This window comes from Athene noctua, chromosome 4 (genome assembly GCF_965140245.1).
Source record: "Athene noctua chromosome 4, bAthNoc1.hap1.1, whole genome shotgun sequence".
NCBI classification, from domain to species: Eukaryota; Metazoa; Chordata; class Aves; order Strigiformes; family Strigidae; genus Athene; species Athene noctua.
In genome coordinates, this window is record NC_134040.1 from 34255592 (window position 1) to 34278695 (window position 23104).

General features: G+C 50.9%; 1 protein-coding gene across 1 annotated transcript; it reads left to right on the plus strand.

Annotated features, from left to right (window-relative positions):
- The first annotated feature begins 671 nt into the window (after positions 1–671).
- MEPE (matrix extracellular phosphoglycoprotein) lies at positions 672–6699 on the plus strand. The gene is made up of 5 exons (XM_074903851.1): positions 672–729; positions 1417–1487; positions 3339–3392; positions 4152–4244; positions 4342–6699. Exons 2-5 carry the CDS (start codon positions 1428–1430, stop codon positions 6301–6303), a joined length of 2169 nt encoding a protein of 722 aa, XP_074759952.1. The 5' UTR covers positions 672–729; positions 1417–1427; the 3' UTR covers positions 6304–6699.
- Positions 6700–23104: the final 16405 nt, after the last annotated feature.

Sequence of the window (23104 nt, forward strand, 5' to 3'; positions counted from 1 at the left end):
GCACCTGGCATCTGTGTGGGCGACCAGCAATCCCACCAAAGCTAGAGGGGGGCAGGAGGAGAGTACGTATGTTGTATGCATCCTTGTAGTGCCTTTCCACAGCAAATGTGGGCTCAAAGGGACCTGTGCAAGCAGGGCAGGAAAAAAATCTTTTTTTTTTTTCTTTTTTAGCACTCTTCTATTTCACACTTGCACCAGGTTTAGCTCAGGGAGGTTGAGGTTGAAACCCAAAAAGCAAGTGTCAGAGGCTGTGGCGTGGCAGCAGGTCTGAGCTTGCACAGCACTGCTCCATGGTGCTGGTTGTGGCCACAAATGGGGCAGGTTCAGAGTTATCACCTTTCCCTTTCTGCAGCCCTGCCAGCTTTCCCATGTCCATCACGGTGAGCACGCTACAACCCACTGCACCCCCTCTTATCAATAACCGGGCTGGATGTGTGCCACGCTAAGATCTGCGCTAATCATCGAGCAATTTCGCCTTCAGAACAGATATTTATAAACTGTGCTTTCTGTTTATCCAGCCAGGTGGAACATTTGATAGCTGTCTTCCACCACAAACACATTTTTAGCTGGAAATTACTCCCCCTAGTTATCTGCGGGCACTGCCAGCCCTGACAAATGTCCCTGGGCAGGAGCTGATTGGCTCCATGCGCCTGGGGCCAACTTTAAATTTCAGCAAAGTGGGCACAGCCTCCAAGGTCTGTCGCTGAGACCTGCCTCCGACGGCGAAAGGTAATCTTCTTACCTAGTCTGCCTGCCCTGTCTCTCTCCTCAGCCCTTTGGCTCTGTCACCCTTGATCAGGGCATCTCCTGCTTTCACTCTGGGCAAGCCGCGGTGGGGACGGGGAGGTGGCCCAAGCTGTGACTCTGCGCATCTCTGCATCACGGTCTCTTGAGCCTGTGTTGCTTTGTACTCCTGATCCCTGTGTGTGAATTTAATTCCAGTGTTTTCTGTAGCAATGGCTGAAAATAGCCTCCAGGCTGCACCTGGGAGCCCAAGCCAGGGTGGCCAGGTGAAATGAGAATTATTAGCCAACAGAGCTATTGTCTCCTGTTGAAAACAGCTTGCAGGTTTCTTAATTAAGATTTATGAATGTATGGCTTAGCCTGCAGTGGTTTTGATGGTCATTTATTGCACCAAAGCTGCTTTGACAAAGTGAGTTAAGAAGCTTTAACACCTGGTATCAGCGTGCCCACTGGGTGCTGCTGGCCGCACACATCCTCGCCTCACTGCTGTATGCACAAGGCATTGCCTGTGCTTCAAGGAGCACAGAGAGGCAGAGCGATGCTGAGGGCCACCACAAAGGCTGGCAAAAGCCAGCGTCGCTGGATAACCCCACCGCCATGGGGCCTTTGGGACAGCAGGAGCTTTTGAGACTGTTGGGGACGGCAAATGACTCTTTGCTTTGTGCCCCCCAGGAGCTGCCAAGATGCAAACAGCCCTCGTGTGCCTGTGTCTGTGCCTGCTCAGCACAGCCCTCTTGACACCCGTGAGTATGGCTCTCCCCAGCTTCCCAGCACACTGCCAGAAGCATGGGGTGTGCCACCCAGTGTGCCCTGGCATGCTTTCAGCAGGAGGAAAAGAGGGGTTGTACTTGCTTATAGCACCTCTGGGGCTTGGGGTGGTTTTGTGGTGCTGGTGCAGAGGTGAACCCAGCAGGAAAAATATATATTAGCAGTGAAGGCACCTGAGCTTGTCCCTTTAATTTTAGGGCATTGTGCAAGGGCTGGTCTGGGTCCCTGTAACTCTCCCGCTTGATTTCTGCGGATTTGGGATCTGCCCAGAGCTTTTGGCCTGGGAACAGCCCGAGTGGAGCCACAGGAAGGGAAGCATGGGGAGGATGCTCGCCTTGCCCACGTGGGCAACGGGGGCCGGAGGGATGCCTGCAATCATCTCCCAGCTCTCCTCATGGGAAATTCTGACAGATGGACAGATGAAACAAAAGGGCAAACTAAGATAAATAATAGCAGCTGGTTTTGTCCTGAATAACTGTTACCCAGCATACAAAATACACAGCTAGAGTGAAAGTCTGCGCCTAGCAAAGGCTGGCTTTTCTGACAGGGTAAGAAGGAGGGAAACCACATCTTCCCTGAGGGCTGGGCCCTGGGCCGTGCTGCATCCTTTATCTCCTGGGGCAAGCTTGCACAACTGAGTCTGTCACAAGGCAGCATCAGGAAGGCAATAAAACAGAGCAGATTTGCTTTTCAGATGGGGGCACAGAATAGAGCTGGTTAACACTCTGCTGCGTAACCGGGGCTGTAATCTAGCGTTTGACGTTGAATAAGCCAGGAATATTTAATAGTCTGGGGTGTATTTCTGTCCCTTTCAGCTGGGTTTGAGGTGCTTCAGTGGCTGATTTTGCTCACACCGGAGGGTCCTCCCCTCCACAGGGCCATCTCCTGCTCTGGCATATAGAGGATGCCCCGAAATGGCTTGGTGGGGTTCAGAGGATGCTCCCACCTCCGGGTCCCCCATCCCTGAGAGATGCACTGGCCACTACATCCCAAAAGATGCCAGAACAATCAGGGGAAGCCGGGAGCTTGCAAGCACATACAGAAACTTGGCTGTGAGGGTGCAGGCATTGCTGCTCAGTCGTCCAGTGAACACTGAGAATCACCACCAGTTAACCAGCTCCAGGCTCCCAGTGCAGTCAAATCTCAGCCGTAAAATAGGAGCATTGTGGTGTGAGCAGTGGTGCTGTGTATTCAAATTGCTCTGCAATAAAAATACTCCGCAGCAGAATCCAGTAAAAAGGGTATTTGCAGAGCAACAATATCCTATTAAAAGTAGCGTGTGGTGCAAGCATGGTGTAGCAGAATTTGCAAAACTTTTCAGCCCCTGGAAATGAGGTTTTAGCCTTTCCTATTACTGCTTGCTTTAAGCTGGCTCTCCAGGCAGTGCCTGGGAACTTACTGGCTTATCAACACAGTTTTCCCACCCTTCCCTGGACACAGTGACATTCCCCGTCATGCCATGGTGTAACTCTTCCCCTTGATTTCTGTGGATTTGGGATCTGCCCAGAGCTTTTGGCCTGGGAACAGCCCGAGTGGAGCCACAGGAAGGGAAGCATGGGGAGGATGCTCGCCTTACCCACGTGGGTAATGGGGGCCGGAGGGATGCCTGCAATCATCTCCCAGCTCTCCTCATGGGAAATTCCGACAGATGGAACTGCAACAAAAGGGCTGACTAAGATAAATATAATTTTTGTCCTGCATAGCTATTGCCCAGCATACTAAATCACACTGGGCAGGGCAGGCGGCTGGCAGTGGGCGCTGGCAGCTGCCTGGACATCGGGCAGCATTTGACATGTCGGCTCTCACTTGTGTTTTACTGCCCACAGGTGCCACCACCGCTGCCTGGGAGAGCTGCCGGGAACTGTGTGGGACAGCACCGGGTACGTCCCACCCTGCCCCATTTGGACTCTGTGGGGTGCCCTGCACTGGGGGCACAGGGAGAAAGAGCTGCTTTTGGAGGAGAGCCCCAGTGAGCTGTGGAAAAAGAAACTGGCAGTCCCTTTGCATCCGAGCAACCCTTACAAAGAGTAGGGGAGGGGAAAGGTGTGAGGTGCTCAGGGGAGGGAAGGTCTGCCACCCACAGGCTGCTCCTCTGCCTGTGCCCAGCCCCAGACCACAAATGCTTGGTGTACCCACAGGTGAGTTTGTAAATGATACAGGCCCAGCTACTACAGGGTCTTTTCAAAGTGCATTGGTGTAAAATACATCAGCAGCAAATTTCAGATGAGTAGTGTGGAAGTAAATGCCTGGTTCTGCCTATTGGAAGCCAGCTGCTGTCCTGCCAGTGCTTTGATCACCCTCAGTCCCATCACCCATGTCTGATGGGACCATCAACAAAGTTGTTTATTTAAGCCATAAGCTATCTTGCAAAACAAAACCCCACAGATCGTGAAAGCAAGCAAGGGCAGAAAGTGAGCCCAAGGGAAAACCAAACCCCAGAGCTCAGGAGGTGAGCACACGCATCCTGCCCAGGTCCCTGCCCGTGCTGGTGGCCAGGAGGTGGTGGGAGGTACCACCCTCCCTGGGGCCCCAGGGGATGCTGGTGGGACCCTCCTGCAGTGTCAGACATAGCAAGGGAAGCTCCTGTTGTTGCATTTAATAAGAAAATTGTGGGGTTTGGTTATTTTCTTCCCCAACAGATACTACTGAAAGGCTGCAATACCAAGCATGGCTTCTACGTTTTCAAATATGTCTACTCGTTTTCAACGCGGAGGAACCAGACTCAGATAAAGGTAAGGAGGGGGCCAGGCGGGACCTCGGCTACAACACCCCACGCTGCTGGCAGGCACTGGGGCTGGCCTTGACCTCTGCCTTGTGTGTACCACACAGAAGGAAGAGGCTGACAGCCAGACCACTGTCTCTGGCCACCGGCTGGGTGAGGACAATGCCCAGCAGGGGTCAACGGAGGACGGTGACAATGGCAGCACCGATGCAATGGAGAACAGGACCATCCTCAAGCCTGAAAATCACAGCACCCCAGGCGTCGCTGGGGGTGCTCACAGTCCTCACCCGGGCACCGGCACGCGAGCACGCGGTGGTGTTGGCGTTGTGGTTCCCACCCCCGCCAGCACAGAGGGCAGTGGTGACCTGGATTTGGTGGTTGAAGTTGATGGTGGTGTTTCCATTCTTCCCCAGGGTGGACGCCCTGGCAAGGCCATAGCAGGGAATAGGTCTGGTGTCAGGAGTGATGACAGGGATGATGGTGCCCCCAGGGGGATTCCAGTGGAGGGGGCCATGACAACTGGGAGGGAGAGGAACCCCACCACCACAGGGGCTGGGGATGAGGCCAGCAGCGAGGCCACCATCCCTGGCCAAGGGCAGGAGGGTGTTATGTGGGGCACAGGGACGGGAGGTGCCACTCTCGCCTCTGTCAGCGAGAAGATGGAGGATGTCCAAGTTGATGCCAAAGGTGTGGATGAATATGCTTACATCCCCGACTCGGGCAGTGTCACTGTCACCGGCGGGAAGGTGGGCAGCACCAGCTTCACCCAAATCTCTCCAGACAAGGATGATGAAGTCAACATCTTCATTGGGAGGGCCAACATTCATGTGGGGGAGCAAGAAACCACGCAGGCCAGTGCCACCATTGGCAGTGAGGATGACAGCACCCTCACGGCGGGAACCAGCAGCCCCCTGCCCAGGTTGGGTGTTACTGCAGCACACAATGGCAATGATGACGATGGCATCCTTGCTGGCAGGCAGCCTGAAGGATTTGCCACCACAGCCTCCCCAAGCCATGGGGACAGCGTCACCGACAGCCCTAGGGTTGGTCGTCCCACAGGAGATGATGAGGATGGTGCAACCACTATTGGTGATGGAGAAGGACTGGTGGCCCCTAGCCCCTGGAGGGTCTCTGGTGGTGACATTACTGTCCCCACAGGGGCTGGCATCCGTGGGAGTGGCGATGATGAGGCAAGAGGTGAGGGGAAGAGGTTCGAGGGGAGGCCCAGCGGCTTGGCTGTCACCACCCTCAGCCAGGAGGCTGAGGAGGAGGTTGTGGCTGCTCTCCCAGCTGGGGGGGCCAGCATCCACCTGGGCACCACTGTGGCCTCCCCCAGGGTGAGTGAGGGGGACTGCACCACAGCCCTGGGGACAGCCAGTGGCCACAAGGCAGGCAAGAGTGTTGTGGCAAGGAGAGGGGGGAGAGGGGAAATGGGGCCAGCCACCCCCCAGCCCCACAGGGAGGGACAGCCCAGGGTGGGGGAGAGGGTCCGGCTGGGCGGAGTGGGGCTGGACAAGACATTCAGAACAGACAAAGTGGTGTCCCCACATGGGAAAGCCAGCAGCCAGGCATCGAGAAGGGCTCAGGCAAGGGCTGGTGGCCACGGTGGCAATGCTGGGGGCAGGTTGCATGCCACTGAAGCAGGGGGTAGCCCCTCTCCGCAGGCAGGGCAAGCTGGGGGTGGCATGGCCGTGGATAAAGGCCAGGAGCGAGGGCAAGGTGGCAAGGCCAGGGTAGCAGTGGTGGGGACCAGGGGTGGCCACCTCTCCGGGCACCGTGGCAGGAGGCCAGGGACTGGGGCACCGGGGGCATTTGCAGCTCTGGGCCACAGCAGGCAGATGGACCAGGTGAAGCGTGCGGATGAGCTCCACATCCGCGAGCGGTCCTTTTACGCCCTTGGCAGGGCGGGAGGTGGCCCACACGGCCCCTACACTGGCCTCGGAAGCGCAGACAGCAGCAGCCAGTCCTCCGAGGGGGAACAGGGCAGCCGCAGTGACAGTCGACAGATGGGACAGCAGCCCTCGGAGTGGGGAGCCCCAGGGCACCCCCACAGCCGCTGGGCCCTCTGAGAGGCTGCCTGGTATCCACCCCGGTGGGCTCCAGTGGTGGAGGTGGGAGGAGGGGTCCCACATGTCATCCCTCCCCCAGCATCCCCGCTGTGGGGGCTGCTCTTGCCTAGATGAGGGGCACCCTACACATTCCTGGGGGTCACGCAGTGCTTCGCAGTCCAGTAGGCAAAAATCACTGGTTCGTGCAACCCTGCTGTTAATTTGAGGGGGGCTCTATCTGGCACTGCGATGGCAACGCATGTGTTTGCTGTGCTAGACAGCTATGTAACAGCAGTTGTGCTACACAGCATAGGGTAGCGTTGTATGTGCACTGATGCGAAGCGAGTCGATAAACGGTGAGAAAAAGCCTCTGTCCTTGTGGTTTCACTTCCAGCCTAATGGAGAAATAAAGGCATTTCTGCACCTAAGGCTCTGCTAACTTTGGCGTTTGCAGCAGGACTTCAGGCAGCTGCTTTGCCATGAGCAGTGTGCTGCAGGGGGGCTGGTCCCCAGGCACAGGGGATTTTCTGGTCCCAGTGCGATCCTGGCACAGCCATCACCTGTGGTTGGCTGCAATTTGGCCAACTGGCCCTGCACATCCCTCCCTTGGCGTATCAAACCCCACCGGCTCCTGCCCAGGGCCACCCACCTCCCCAGGAAGTTTGTCCTTGCTTGGAAGCCCCACAAAGCATCACTCGCCTCGGCTTGTCCACCTCCCACAGCAAGAAATCCCCAGCACGTTGCCGGGGCACTTGTTGGCCGCACTGGACTTCCAGCAGCACCATACCGCCCCAGCCGTGCTGCCGCCATTCCCACCGCTGGCCTCTGCACGTGAGCTTTGATGCGCTGGAGCCATTCCACCAGCTGTGCCTGGAGTTAATCACTGTGTATGCAATTGCAGGTTGCTTTTTCTGCCCGAGAAGCTGCTCAAATGGGCCTGCTGAAGCAAACGGCACAGTGGGAGCGGTGTTGAGCCTCGTGGGGAGGAGTGCCACCCTCAGCATGTGGAGGAGGGAGACGGGGTGGGAGCATCTATGATGTCAGTGATGTACCTGCAGCACGTCTGCTCCCCTGCCCTCCACACGGCCACCCGCAGGGAAGGCACAGGTCCCATTGCAGGCCATAGAAGTCAGGGTAAAGTCAATTCTTAGGGATGGTGCATGGGCAATTGATTCTGGGACCACCAGGACAAAGAAAACACTGTGTATCTCATTGGTGCGATCAGTAGCACGAGCTGTCAGGGCTCTGCCTCGCTAGAGCTTGTGCTCTCCAGCTGAAAGGATCAAAAATCACCTATGCCCACTACACCCCACACCAGAGCATCAAGCTATTGGTGCCAGCACTGTGGGACATGGAGGTTTAAGCAGCCTCAGGCAGGGATTTGCATGCACCTTCCCAGGCATGGACAGCTGTCCCATCCCACTCAGACGAGGGACACAAGTGACTCAGATTCATAAATCCCCAATGGAGCAGGCAATGGTGAGACAAGTCTCAAAGTCCAGATATTTATTAACTTCCCACAATGTACTGATTGGACACACAATATTTGGCTAAGTATATAACAAGTTGTGGCAAGCAGTACAGTATGCCTTGCATTGCTTAATGCTGGTAAAGGAAAAGGGGAAAAAGGAAAGGAGGGAGATGGAGGGAATAGAGGAATAGAGATCACCGGTCTGGGTTCCTGTGTTGATCCCACCAGTGAGGGCTCCAGGAGGCAGCCGTCTTCTTCACTTCACTGCACTCTCCAAACCACCCCTCATCCTTGCCCCCTTCGATTTATACCCACTTTCCTTGGGTCCATCTCCTGGGTTGACCCACATACCTACGTATCCCATGGATGGGGAGGGGTAAGGTGTTTCATGGGATGATGTAATTAGCATGTTCTTGCTAGTCTTTGTTAGCATATTGAGGGGTGGTAACTTTAACATGCATTTTGTGGATAATGAAGCAAATGTCATTCACCAGACAGAGGCCCCTTGGAACTTGCCCAGGTGCCCCAGAGCAGAACCGTCCTGTCTCCACAGGGCTCCCCACTCCAGCTGCATCCTGTGTTATTGGGGCAGCCTCATCAGCTTCAACCTCCACACTATCCACTCTGTGACTATAAAATCACAGAATCATTCAGGTTGGAAAAGACCCTTGGGATCATTGAGTCCAACCCTCAGCCTGACTTTACAAAGTTCTCCCCTACACCACATCCCCCCACAGCTCATCCAAACTACCCTTAAACACACCCAGGGATGGGGATTCCACCCCCTCCCTGGGCAGCCTATTCCACTCTCTGACCACTCTTTCTGGAAAATTTTTTTCCTAATATCCAGTCTGAATCTCACCTGTTGCAGTTTGAAGCCATTCCCTCTTGTTCTGTCACTAATCCCCTGTGAGAAGAGACCAGCACCAACCTCTCTGCAATGTCCTTTCAGGGAGCTGCAGAGAGTGATGAGGTCTCCCCTCAGCCTCCTCCTCCTCACACTGAACAGCCCCAGCTCCTTCAATGGCTCCTCACAGGATTTATTCTCCAGGCCCTTCCCCAGCTTCATTGCCCTTCTCTGCCCTCGCTCCCTCTCTCATCTTGAGGTGCTCAAACCTGGACCCAACCCTCCAGGTGTGGCTTCACCAGTGCAGAGCACAGGGGGACTGTCACCTTCCTACTCCTGCTGGTCACACTATTTCTGATACAAGCCAGGATGCCGTTGGCTTTCTTGGCCACCCAGGCACACTGCTGGCTCACGTTCAGCTGCTTGTAAATTAGAACCCCCAGATCCTTTTCTTCCAGACAGCTCCAGCCACACCTCCATGAGCCTGTAGCCATGCAGGGGGTTGTTGTGGCCCAAGTGCGGGACCTGGCACTTGGCCTTGTTGAAACTTATCCCATTAATGGGATCCAATCTATCCAGGTCTCTCTGAAGTGCCTCCCTATCTTCAGCACTCCCATTTAACTTGGTGTCATCTGAGAATTTGCTGTGATGATACACTTATGTCCTTATCAAGATCATCAATAAAGATGTTGAACAGAAATGGTCCCAGCATGAAGCCCTGAGGTCACCACTTGTCACCAGCCGCCAGCTGGATTTAGCTCCACTGACCACCACTCTCTGGGATTGTCCAGCCAACCAGTGCTTGACCCAGCAGACCGTTCGCTCACCCAGGCCATGGGCAGCCAGTTTTTCTGTGAGAATTCTATTGGAAACTGTGTCAAATGCTTTTCAAAAATCCAGGTAGACAATATCCACAGCCTTTCCCTTGTCCAATGATCGGGTCATTTTGCCATAGAAGGAGCTAGTTTCATTACTTGTGAGTGTTTGAGTCATTCCTTAGCTCAGAGGGCCTCCACTCCTCCTGCTAACTTTTATCTCTTTCTCAGGCTGTTTTTCTCAGTCTGTGTTTCTTGCAGGCCTGTTTTTCATCTCTCACAACAGCATCCACAAAAACCCCAAAGGCTCAGGGACCTCCTGTGCTGGCCCACCCAGTTCACAGCAGAAGGGGCGGTGGGACTGCTGGCAGCCTGGGCTGGGTGACCTGTCCCGGAATTGCCACACCCCAAGTCTGATGGAGCAGGGCAATGCTCCAAGGAGCTCAGGATTGGCATACACTATTACCTAGGAAATGATGTAATTTTGGGGTCTCGCCACTGCAGGGCTGTGAATGGTGGGTTTGCAGCCCCATGAGGACCCCAGCGTGGTGCCCAGACGCCTCCAGCCCCAGTCCTGGCTGCGTCCTTGTCCATACCATGAAGCAACATCCTTAAGCAAGGCCCGGGCACCATCTAGTGGAATAAGAAGCTTTTTGCTGAGAATGTTTTGTGCCTGTTGAATGATGCCCAGCTCTACCTGGTGCCGGGAAGAGCACTGCTGACCTCTTGCCCCTCTGCTGCCCTGAGCTCCTGGGGACCCCTGCCTAAGCAGCGAGGTCAGGTATAGAACTGGCTAGTTCAGGTATAAATGGCATACCTTTATAAAACTGTACTACCTCCTTGCACAGCTGCTGTTAAAGCACCTGGAATTTTCATGTGGTGACTCTGGCTCTACATCCTGGGGTACGCAGCATTTTGGGATACTCACCCTGAGCCTTCTCCTCACCCCCACTGAGGTGCCTGGTTATGCTCTTCCAAAATTCACTTGGCAAACAGCACAAGTAGCCACTAAACAGACAAACTGCCAGTTTCCCCAGGAAAGGGTTTTCCTGGAGTATCGGGGCAAAGCAGGGAGCTTATTTTTCCTTGCAGTGAAGGCTGGGCTGATGAGAGCTGGCAGGGTGGGAGCGGGCAGGGTGCCTTGGTGCCACCTCTCACACCCCAACACCCACAGCAAGCTTTACATCTGGGCTAGAAGTAGCTACCAGGTCTGGGAGGTGTTCCTCTGTTGCTCTTTGGTCTTTGGCTCTGCTGAGCTGTGTATTTTGGGGAAAACTCATTTAGACTTTTAATATATATATTCATATATATGCATTTACTTCCTGTTCCCATGTGTTGTTCTTTTACTGAAGGGCAGCGTGATTTATTAGCAAGCATTTCTTAACGTGGGGACAGTAGAGGCTGTTGCTGAAGTCCTTTAGGGTCACTCATCCCACCCTGTAAGGGAGTGAACCCAAGTGAATCATGATATGTACACTAGCGTACTTTCCGGCAGTACAGAAGCAGAAAGAAATTGTCCCTAAAAATCCCAGCTTCCCTTACAAATACTAATTATGGGGATGTGGCTGGGCAAGTACGGATGGTTGTTTATTCAGGTAAATGTCATGCTTAGAGGAGCAACATCTGCTATTGTGGGCTATCACCGATTTCTGGAGCCTGAAAGTGAGGTGCAGAGGGTTTTCTGTGGCAGTGGAAACCCCTCAGATTCCACAAAAGTGGATTTCTGTTAATGTTGCTTTTGCACATGGGCCGGTGTGTGCAGCAGTACTGAAAAAAGCTGGTGCTGGGTGAAAAGGGGGTCAGGTCCCCCCTAAGTCAAGTGAGCCAGGTGAGGGTTAGCTGTGAACCCTAACTGGGGACTGCCACAGCAGACCAGCTGGGCAAGGCTCCTTTCCCCAAAGCACACCCAGCTGCAAAGGTTTTTTCACGCTGTGAGCTGCTCCTTGTCCTAGGCACTGGTACCAGCCCCTTTGCCCAGGGAGCTGCGGGTGCCAAGACCCCCAGGGTGAGCATCCCCTGATCCTGGATGAGGGGCCTCCAGCACTGTAGCAACACCAGCAGCGAGGTGTGAGCGGGGCTGAGTCTTCCTGGGTTTGCTGAGCAGAGAGGAAGAAATGCCCAGCCTGCCCTGCCTTGCCTTTCCTGAGCTCTCCTGCCTAGGACTGGCTTTTACCTGGGCAGGTCAGGGACTGGGAACCTGGCTGACTTTGCTCCAAGGAGGGGACGGGGAACAACAAAAAAAACACTAAACCTGTGTTATGTGTCTTAAAAATGGTTCTCTTTGTAATTATTCTTTGTAGCTTTATGCCTTGTGGCTGCATCAGGGATTATATGATGCAGCGAGCTGTATGCTGCAGCTTGCGCTTGGGTATCTGTGGACTTGCAGGCACCTCACAGACATCCTCGGCTCCCAGGGCGCGTTGAGTAAATTACCTCACCTCGCCATCCCAGTCTGTAACCTCCCGGTGCTTTGTTAATCTGGTGGTGACCATACTGTCACCTAGGTACTTGGCAACCTGTTGCCCTGGATCCATAGGTCTAGAGGACTTTGAGCCCTTGGACAAATAGTGGGGTTTGGGGGCTTTGGAAAATGGTTATTAATATTCAGCCTCTTTCAGCTCTTAGAGGATACAGAGGCATTTTTATAAAGGGAAGGGCTTTTACCTGCTTTGTGTTATGACTTGTATAGCCCTGCTGAAGTGAGATTTAAACCATGTCTTCTCTTGGGGGAAAAAGTGTTTTTTCTCTAATAAGGCGGGTGTGGAGGGTAGAAAAATTAAGACTTTTGTGAAATTGTAAAAAGATAGCAGAGGCTTTGATATGTGCCTCCAGGTACTGATATCAAGTTCCCCAGCCTTTAGGGGATATTTCCATTTTGGGGGCATTTTTTCCACGACTTTCCTCCCCTTGCTAGTGCTCACAATCCTTGGACCAGTCCACTTCAAAACTTGGAAATACTCCCGTAGATTTCGAGGTGTGCTGACCCAGCTCAGTGAAGGGCTGTAGCTTGTGGACTGGGGTATGCAGGGTGGCTGTGTGAAGCTGCAGAGTCTGGAAACACTGGAAAGGTGTTTTCTTCTGTGGTGATAATTGAGGTCCCCCAGGTGGGATGATGGGTGTGCTCTCTGGATGGAAAGCCACAGCACAGGGGCAGAAAATCTGCTGTTGTCTCCGTTATTTTAGAGCTCGCAGCAGCTGTGGACAAGCCCTCCCATGCAAACCAGCATTTCACCTCTTGGTAGATGAGCTGGAGAAGCCTGCTGTCCACAGGTCCTGCATGGACGGCTGCTTTACACCCCCCCCTCCCACCAAAAACCTGATCCAAGGACAATTTCTGGGCATGAAAAATACACATTTAAGGAAACCCAGAGGGATGGCAGTCCTACTTGGCTTGCTTTGTAAATAAACATTGGGGGGGTGTAATGCGATAGCATGTATACTTGTCTCCTGCTGGACTGTTTCTCTATAATGTGTTGTTTTGGTGTGTGTTCTGGATCAGAAATCTGTAGGCTTGTTTTTGTACCAGCAATTCAACCGCTAAACTGCTTAACCTTCTCCGCAGTCAGCGCCTCGGAAAAGCCAAACGCGAGCAACTCAGACTGTATGAAAACATGAGCTGCAGACTGGCCTGAAAGCCAAAGGAAAGCTGTAATTTACTGGAAGGGAAGGTCCTCTTCAAATTTACAGAAAAGAGAATATATAGAAATCTAACAAAAGCATGTAATGATTGTCTGGCAGGGACCAGGGGATGCTGCTGCGGGAAGCGATGATGTGGACCAGCCATCACATGCTAAACACAGCTTGTTTTGTTCAGGTCATGATCCCACATCCTTGCTAAGGAGCATGTCTTCCTACTACTACAACTGCAGAGATGCAGTTAGAAAGGTAAAAGCTTAGCTTGAATTAAAGTTGGCCAGAGATATCAAAAGCTACAAGAAACGGTTCTTCAGGTATATAAGCAACAAGCAGAAACAGAAGGAAAATATCGGCCCATTGTTCAACAGGAGGGGTGAATTAGTCACCAACAACGCTGAAAAGGCAGAGGTTCTCAACACTTCCTTCACCTCCATCTTTCCCAGCACTGTTTGCCCCAGGCCTTGGGAACAAAAATCCAGGTTGATGCAAACACAGACCCACTGTCAGTGATGGAGGAGTTGGTATGTGAACTATTACAGGAGCTTGACCCCTACAAATTGATGGGCTCTGAAAATATCTACCCGAGGGTGTTAAGAGAGCTGGCTGATGTTGTTTCAAGGCCACTCTCCATCATCTTTGAGAAGTTATGGAGATCAGGGGACATCCCAGAAGACTGGAAGAAGGCTAATGTCACCCCATCTACAAGAAGGGTTTAAAGGAGGATCCAGGAAATTACAGGCCCATCAGTCTTACTTCAGTCCCTGGGAAAGTTATGGAAGGAATCCTCCTGGGGGCTATCGCATGAATGATATGTGATGAAGCATGTGATTGGGAAAAGCCAGCACGGATTCACCAAGGGCAAACTGTGCCTGACAAACCTGATCACTTCTATGTCAAAGTAACCCACTTGGTTGATGTGGGCGGGCGGTGGACATTGTCTACCTGGATTTCTCCAAGGCTTTTGACACAGTTGCCCACAGCCTCCTCCTACAGAAACTGGTGTGTTATGGTGTAGACAAGGGGTCTGTGCAGTGGGCGGGGAACTGGCTGCCAGGCCCCACCCAGAGGGTGGTGGGAAATGGCTCCTTTTCAAACTGTCAACATGTCACAAGTGGGGTCCCCCAGGGATCAATATTGGGTCCAACTCTGTTTAATTCCTCCATAAGTGATCTGGATGATGGGGTCAAGTATTCCCTGATGAAGTTTGCTGATGATACCAAACTGAGTCGGGAGATGGGCACTTCTGAAGGGAGAGCCACCCTGCAGGAAGACCTGGATAGTCTGGAAGAGTGGGCTAATAAGAACCTTATGAAGTACAACAAAGACAAAAGTAAGGTCTTGCACCCAGGAAAGCATAATCCAGGAGTGCAGCACAGGCTGGGATCTACCTGGCTGGGGAACAGCTCTGTGGAAAGGGACCTGGGGGGGACAAGAAGCTCAACATGAGCGAACAGTGAGCTGCTGCGGCAAAGCCAAGGGGATGCTGGGCTGCGTCAAGAAGGGCATCCCCATCAGAGATAAAGAAGTCATTATCCCACTCTACTCGGCGCTCGTCAGGCCACACCTGGAATCCTGTGTTCAGTTTTGGTCCCCACTACACAAAACAGCTGTGGCCAGGCTGGAGAGGGCCCAGAGAAGGGCCACAAATATGACCAAAGGACTGGGCAGCCTGTCAGGTGAGGAGAGGCTGAGAGAACTGGGTTTGTTCAGCCTTGAGAAAAGAAGGCTTGGAGCAGACCTCATCACCACGTGCCAGTATTTAAAGGGTGGCTACAAAGATGGAGAGCCCCTTTTTACAAGGAGTCACTTGGAAAAGACAAGCGGTGGTGGGTCAAATTACTCCTGGGGACATTCCAGCTGGATAGAAGAGGAAAATTTTTCACAATGAGAACAACCAGCCATTGGAATAATCTCCCCAGGGAAGTGGTGGTTTCCCGAACATTGGGCACTTCTGAGATTCGGCTGGAGAGGGTGCTGGCCCATCTGGTCTAGATGGTGCTTTTGCTGAGGAAGGTTGGACCAGGTGATCCTTGAGGTCCCCTCCAACCTGGGATTCTATGGTTCTATTATATTTCTGTTGGCTGCCTTAACCCACCTGTAGCCAAAAGTTATAGACAGAGGAGTTAGTGTCGCTGACTGCAACATACTGCATTGACATGCCTGCAGCCACTGATTCCTGCATTAAACACCTGACTTCTGTCTGAGCTGTAGAGCATGCTTTAGGAATACATATATTAAATATATATATATATATATATTTTTTTTAGTTGCAATGTTAACTCTTGAAGGCCAAAGATTTAGCAGTGCAAAGAAGCACTGTAAAAAGCATCTTGCTCATCTGAAAGTGAATCACAGAATCATCTCACTTGGAAAAGACCTTGAAGGTCATCTAGTTCAACCATGAACCTAACACGGACAGTTCCCAGCTACACCATATCCCTAAGCGCTATGAAGAGGGGCTTGAATCTGTAGGCTAGAAATAGACTTGGCTGGAAAAGGGAGGCTTGTGCTCGAGCAGGATCAGTCATGTATCTGAGGAACACCCTGGCTTTTGACTCTTCCCTGTTTATTTTCTATTAAGGCAGCTGAATGTAATGGCAGCACTGCTGGGTCCTGAGCAAAGCAGGGCTGGGCTGCCTCCCTGCAGGCAGGTGAGGGCAGCTGGTGGCACCCAGGAGGGCTGGCAGGAAGTCTCATGTCCCCAAGTGCCTGTGGAAGAAATGAGGTGACACTCCAGCACAGGGTGGGGGGTAGTGGCATGTGTGGAAAACATCTTGGGAGAAATTGGGTGAAATAGTTGCTGTTGGCCGTGTGTTTGAGTGGAATCCTGCTGACTGCGCACTGTATGTGCCAGAGATAGCAGGGCCACTTTTAGGTAAGCTATAGAAATTCAGAGCCCTGTGTGAACACCAAAATTTGTGCCACAAACAGCAGTTAAGTTTACGCTCTACATTTTTTTATGTAGACCACGCCAAGCTCTGAGTCAGAGCTTGCAAGTTGATTTCCTGAGGATAATACACAATTAAGTGATTTGGCTCATGAAAGCAACACTGATGCAAGAGTATAGACGCTGGCAGACCTGCCCCAGCAGGGACCATGGCCACAGGCTTGGGCAGAAGGCCGTGTACTGCTGGTAAGGACAGGGTGGCTCAGGGCCGTGGTCCTTCCCTTTGCTTTAGCACTGCCTCTGACTAACCAGCTCTGCCTTTTGGAACAGATTTCTCTTTCTCATTTTGATTTTCCTCCCCCCTTTCCAGCTCAGTTTCCTCAGCTACCTGTGCTTCAAGCCTGCCAGATTTATGACTCTTCCCCTCTATTTCCATTTTTTGCCTTAGGCCTTTTTTCCACTCCTCTTTCTCCAGCCTTGCCTTTTCCTCTGTACGTTTCCACCCTGATGTTTCATTTCTCCCTGCTCTGCCCTCTGTCAGAGCTTGCCTTCTCTGCTCTATCCTGAATAAACTGGTGCTGGCTTCTTGCTCCAACCTCCAAAATCCCCAGCCAAATGGAGGTCATGAAGTCCCTTAGATATCAGTTTTGTGGAATAGTGGTTATTCAGTATATCTGGTTCTGTTGTGCTTCCAAGCTTCGTTTTCTGCATTTTGAAATGAACCAAACAGGAGTGAAAGGAAGATGCTGTGGGGGACACACACGAGACCCAGTGCTGCCGTGGCCCAGCAGACTTCCTGAGAGTCTCATTTGCTGCCTGGAAAATCTTTGCCTTTACTCCTGATTATTGTTGATGCATCCGAATCAAGATCATTAGTGCAAAGGAATGGTTCTTGCTGTCAAATGGTCACCTGTAAAAAAAGTAAATAACTGTTATACTGGTGATGAGAGAAGTCTGATGTTGAAGACCCATAGGTTAGTTTGCACAGATCCCATCTCCACGTAGTAGGAGTCTTGTGCTGCAGATAACCAGGAACCTCTCAGGCTGGGTTTCCTTGGGGGTGCTCCCTGGGTTTCACAGACAGCTCCTGTGCACAGAGGTTAAGGTATGAGGAATGTAAATCACTAACAGGCAGGTAGGTATGTTGGCCTCCAAGCTAGCTGCCAGAAACAAAGTTGCTTGAGGTGGATCACAAGCTGAAGATGATTTTGCCACCTCATTTGGACACAGTGACTGCCCCGCTGCCTCTGGGCTTGCGTGGGTTTCCTTTGGTCACTGGAAACCAGCTCTGACGAATGCCTGAGGGCAAGATAGGGTTTGCTGTGCAAGAACTGGGGTAGACCTGCTGCTCTCAGCGCTCCTCAGCAATGAGTAAGTCATCCTGAAAACAGGTGGCAGGAAACTCTGCCTTTCTCCTGGGGAAAAAGTGATCTCTGTACCCCCTGGGTGCCCTCTGCTTTGTCACCAGCCATGGCTGTGGTGGGTACCAAATGCGTTTAAAGTGAGATGCTGTGATAAGTGTTCTCACCCTCTCCCAGCTCCCTGCTCAGGAGGATGTCTCCGCTCCCTGTTGCCACCCTGCACAGCCCCTCTCTGTGTAAACCCTGGATGCTTCCCCCTGCCCCCATGTTGTCCTGCCTGCCCTTACCCATGTGCCTTACAAAAGGGGCTTTTGTGGAGGTATGCTCGAGGGTGGTAGTTAATTTTTAGCTTCCTGTTCGCTGAGCCAGGAGTAAGATTTTAACAGGGACTGTGCTAGACCAGAGCTGTTTTGCTATTGCTTAACTAGTGCTGCCTGGCTCTGGGCCACTTAAAACAAAAGGCCAGACCCCAGAAAAGAGCAGAGCATGGCTACGGTCACTGGAAAACCAAAACAGGTCCTTTCTCCATGCAGCTCAAACATGCCCATGCCTGGGGTTTCAGAACTAGAGAAACCTCCCCCATAGTTGGTAGGTGGAGGCGTTTGTTTGGGGTGGGGGCTTGTGTTTCTCCACTCAGGGATGTGGAGGGGAACTGGGGGGCATCCGTGTCATCTGACAGAGTTTTGCAGTGAGGGAGAAGCTTTCTTCCTCTCTGCTGCAACCCACAGCCACAGCATCCGCTTCTCGGGTGGGTACGATGACCCCAGGGACTGAGCTCTGTGGGCAGGCACTGCCCTGGGCTGTGCTGTCTGGACAGTCTGCTCTGGCACACCTCAAGGGCAGGGAAGGTACTAGCTGGGTTTGGCAGCCCCAGGCTATGCACCACCCTTCATTCCTGAAAGTCCTGTTCCTTTAAAGGCATGAATGAAGTCTGAGAGTTCATGACTAACTAGAAAATGAGATTAAGTTAACAAGGTATGCATTAGGATACCAGTGAGATTAAATCTCTCGATTTTTAATGACAGCAATAAAATACTCCTGCCTCACCAACAGCTGCTGTTAGCCTCAGTTTCTCTCCTGCTCAAAGAGCACACTGTCAGGGACAAAATGACCAGTACACAACTTCATGTCAGGGTTTTATCCAGGGCACTGTAAAGGGGAAAGCGAAGGGACCCCTTCCCAGGGATGCCCAGGTGGCAGAGCTGTGCAGGGCTCTGGCATAGACTTGCTCTGTCAGGCTGTTTTCAAAACAGCTGTTCTGCTTCTCAGAGTTTGCAGAAGATGTCTGATAGCCATGAGGACCGTGGAGAAGGTTTTTAAGTGCTCAGAGATGTAGGAGGTGCAAGGGCACAGGTCAGAAGCTAACCTCTGAGACAAGGGCCCCTGGAGAGATAAAGCCCTGAGGCTGTAAACAACTCAATTTGGAACAGCTGGCTCTGTGTGCAGGTGACAACCCAAGTACCTAAAGCAGCTACTGTGATGTGCTTTTCCAGGAGATGAGAAACAGCTAAAAAAAAAAAAAAAAAAAAAAGGTATTTTATTTGTTTTCTTTCTCTTTGATCCTCCACTGTCACTAACCTATCCCTTGGTGTGACTTGTATCAGAAAGGCAATGGTCATGTTGTACACTTTCTGCATGTAGTATCTATATTTCCAGAGCCTGGTGCAGGCTCTGACCCTTAGCAAGGGCTGGTCACCAGTCAGCATGCCAGGCATGAGGGGAAGGTTTAGCTCAAGCTATGCGGCATGGCATGCTCTTCTTACACCCCCTTCTTGCAGAAACCATAAAGGAATTTATTTGCAGTGTTGGTAGCAAAGTGCTAGTATAATTAAATTCCGTTTATATATAAGTACCTACTGATAGCTACTAGTGTTTTCCTAACACTGCTGGATATTCAGTGTTTGTGTGCTTGAGAGAGACTTTTACTTGGGGTTGCTCTTTTCATGTAATGTCACGCTGTCATTAAAGACCCCCAGGAAGGCAAAGCTTGTACTGGAGAGATACTCATACCAGCCACACAACATCTTCCTCTTTCTTTCAAGAGAGTAAGACACCTCTCAGCCTGGGAGCCTGCTCTCATTAGTGTGAGCAAGGAAGAGCTTTAATCCCCTTTGCTGCAGGAATTGACACACCTTGCTGATGTGAAAGACAAAGCATAAACCACCAGCCTGGCACTGGAAGGCTGCTGGAAAATCCCAGATAAAAAGCCTTACATGTTACCGAAACAAAGCAGTCTGTCACATCTGTGGACCGCTCAGAATTGATTTGTATTTCTTTGTGGTTTTTATACACAAAAGAGCAATGCAGACCTCAGGTCCTCCTGACAGTCAGGGTTTTTTTCTCCAAGGCCTGCAGGTGCAGAGGTGTTTGGTCTGAGGGATGTGTACCTGCAATAGGCTTCAAGCAAGCGGAGCCTGCAGATGGGGTCTCCTGCAAGCAGAGCTCCTCATGTGCTGTGCACAAGGCAGAACCCTTCCAGTGGCAAACGCACGCAATGGTTGGCTTAAACCACCTCCCCACGGGTTGACTGGCTCCATGATTTGCCTAACAAAATTTCTGTGCCTTTCCCTCCTTTTTCGTTAAGAAGCCTCCAAGCCTTTTTGTACACCCTGACGGGCCACGGGGAGGCATGCTTGGGCTCATGACCCTGCGGCAATTGCAGAGATCATCATCAGCACTGGATGAATGCTAAATCCATGCTGTGCCCCACCCTCCTTGGACCTGTTTGACTGTGTTATCCCTTTGGCCAGGCAAGAACCAACCAGACCACCACAGCCCTGGGTGTTATGGGTGCATCCTCTGCTGTCAGTGCAAAATGCAGCAGGACCTTGAAGTCTTGCTGAGTAATGGGGCTGGTTTAGGATTTGATGCCTCGTTCGTGTGGCTAAGGAAGGAAGTGACTTATGTGCTTGTGACTGGATTTTCCTTGCAGGTTTGTGCTGGCGGGCAAGAGTGAAATGTGTCTGATGCCTCAGGCTGCACACAGGTCCATGGCACTTGCCCAGCCGTAGGCAGCCAGAGTTGGGGTGGGCAGGAGGGCACTGCTTGCAGCAGCACCCTGACGGTGTTTCGGGAGGGTAGGGGTGTGCTTTGACTGCAGAGGGAAACAGGCTCAGCTTCTCTGTCCTTGACATCTGCCCCCGAAACACAAGGCTAGACCTGTCACAGGCTCCACAAACAGACCTAGAAAAGTAATCTGGTGCTTGCTGGAAGTGTCAGGTCTCTGGGAAAACCCTTGCTGAGCCACAGCTGTCAATGTTGTGTTGTGACAAGTTGCCAGACCTAATGGGCCAAAAGATTGTAAAACACATGTGAGGGGACACCCTTCAGATTCCTGGCTTTCAGTATGAATTTGATTCAAAAAGCTCTTCAGGCTTTGTCCAGTGGCCTTTGTGGAACTACCTGGAAATCAAAATATTTAGTCTTTCCACCTTCCCTTCTTCCCTTCTTCCCTTCCCAGGCTCTGACAGCGCAGAGGGATGGCCAGACAGGCTCTGCAGAGAGAGGAGAGGGCCACAGCAGTGCACTCCTGTGTTCCAGTGCCAGGGGAGAGCAGCTCTCAGGCAAATGAGTATTGCTCCCATGTGGTCCCTGCCAGACCAGCCTTGTTCCACTTCACCTGATCTATATACAGTGCAAGGAGTTTGCTTGTGTGACATTGCCTGCTTTTGCCCAGCGGTTTACTCAGCCATGCCACTTGTGCTGCAGTGTCTTTTCTTATGGATGGAGGCCAGAGTATTCTAAATTCCTGCAGTGACTTAAGAAAATAAGATAAGAAACAGCTGTTTGGGGGTTTTTTAAGGTACATTGGCCCAGAAAGATTTATAGTAATACATTATAGTATTACATTATAGTAATACATTACATTATAGTAATACATTATAGTAATACATAGTAATACATAGTAAAACCATTCAGCCCAGATCTGAACAAATTCAGAAGTGTATTATACCTACACTAGTAAGGCTTTCCACTGACATTTTTGTTTAATGATTGACCTTGTTTGGAGATCAGGGGAAAGTAAATAATTTGTTATTTCAGTCCTCTATTTCCATCTTGGATTATACGTTTTTTGCATGTGGGAACACGTTGCAGGGAATTACCCATCTGGGTGAAATGACCTCTGGCCAGAAGGTGCCTTACCACTTGCTTTCCTAGGCTGCAACTGTGCAGCCACATTGTGCTGCACTCTGCTTCTCTCAAAAGCTCTAAGGGCTTGGTTGTGTATGTGTTTAAATGCTTCGCCACCTCAAGAGCAATTGCAAATACACAGTGAAATGTCGAAATGGTCCCATGTTTGGTCAAGTTCTTCCATGGTTAGGAAATGCTTTTGCAGAGGAAAGTTTGACTATTTGACTTTGAAGGAATATTCCACATCTTCATGTGAGCTGTGTATGAGAAAGTGTACGTATCAGGTTTGTCAGAACTGAGTATTTCTGTGTAAATTTTAATATTACTTGAGATCGGAACAGGTTTTGCCATGTCAAACAGGATCACAAAGCATGTGCATGTTGTGGCATATGTTCAATCTTTTGAAAACTGCATTTATAGATTGGGGGAAACAAGTTGCTTTCGGTGAGCTAACCATCATTATAGGTTAGGGCAGCCCTTCCCAGACTGCTGGCTTAAACAGGAAGGGAGAGAGACGTCTGCTCCGACTTCAGTTTGACAAACCAAACTTGTCACAGTATTTTGATGCACAAACCATCTCCCAAAATAACTCCATTCTTCTGCTTCAGTTTATATTTGCAATTATACTTTGCAACAGGAAGAAAACTACGTTAATTACATTTCACAGAAGAAACATTTCTCTTCTGCTTTCCTAGAACATTCTGTAGGGAGATTATTACGTGGAAATAAAAAAACAAGCAAATAAACCAATAGCTGTTTTCATTGGAGAGCCTGATTTCCACCTTGCTGCTCATTAGAGTAGGGCCTATGCTGAAGAGATTTCCTGAAGAGTAAGAGCTGGATAAACTGCATGAAGCATGACTAGTTGCTACCTATTCACATTTTCAGATGCCTTTTTAGGAACAGCTTTGGAAACTGAAGAAAAAAAAAAATATTTGAGAAACTTCCATATACATCTGTGGCCCACAAATCCTGTAGGCTGAACAGCCTCAGTCAGACCCCAGCTTTCACAGAGCCGAGTGGCCGCTCCTGCTACAGCATAAATACAGTCCAGCTGTCTGTAGCTTCCTAAAATGGAGCCCTACTGACGTTTTCTCCCTTGGCTTTTACAGCCAGCTAGAAAAAACAAAATTTCCAGATCTTTTTTTCCTGTTGAAATTCATGTATTTTAATACCGAAGGCCATGGAGCAGCAGCAGGAGGAATTCAACCAGCACAGAAACCTTATGCTTTTTTCAGGTCATCATAGTTACCAGTGTGAAGAGCAAAGCACCAGATATTCCAGTGCTGGTTTTGTGGCTGTGTTTCAGCTCTGAATTGACAGAAAAAGAATTGCATTTGTTTCAACTGGAAAATTTAATAGATAGTCTGAACTACTATTAGAAACAAAAGCAACTAGTGAAAGTATATGTGGTGTACATCATGTTTTCATGACCGTGCCATTTTGTGATGTATGCAATCCTCAAAAAGCAATTGTTTGAGAAAAGGAGGATCAGATTTTCAGCAACTCAATGGGAGCTGAGCTCAATCCGCTCTCTTAAGATGCTGGTTCTGAAGCCTGAACGCTGCTGCAGAGATAACACTCCAGGATCAAGCAAAGCACACAAAGTGCATGTGCTTAAATCACCTCACAGGAAAGCAACCATCAGTTTGCCAGCTCAGGGGTCATAGTCTG

Excerpts from the sequence above, each read along its gene's own strand:
- MEPE (XM_074903851.1), top strand. The coding sequence starts at position 1,428 with ATGCAAACAGCCCTCGTGTGCCTGTGTCTGTGCCTGCTCAGCACAGCC. Across the intron at positions 1,488-3,338 it reads GCACAGCCCTCTTGACACCC|GTGCCACCACCGCTGCCTGG; the intron begins GTGAGTATGGCT and ends TACTGCCCACAG. Across the intron at positions 4,245-4,341 it reads GGAACCAGACTCAGATAAAG|AAGGAAGAGGCTGACAGCCA; the intron begins GTAAGGAGGGGG and ends TGTACCACACAG.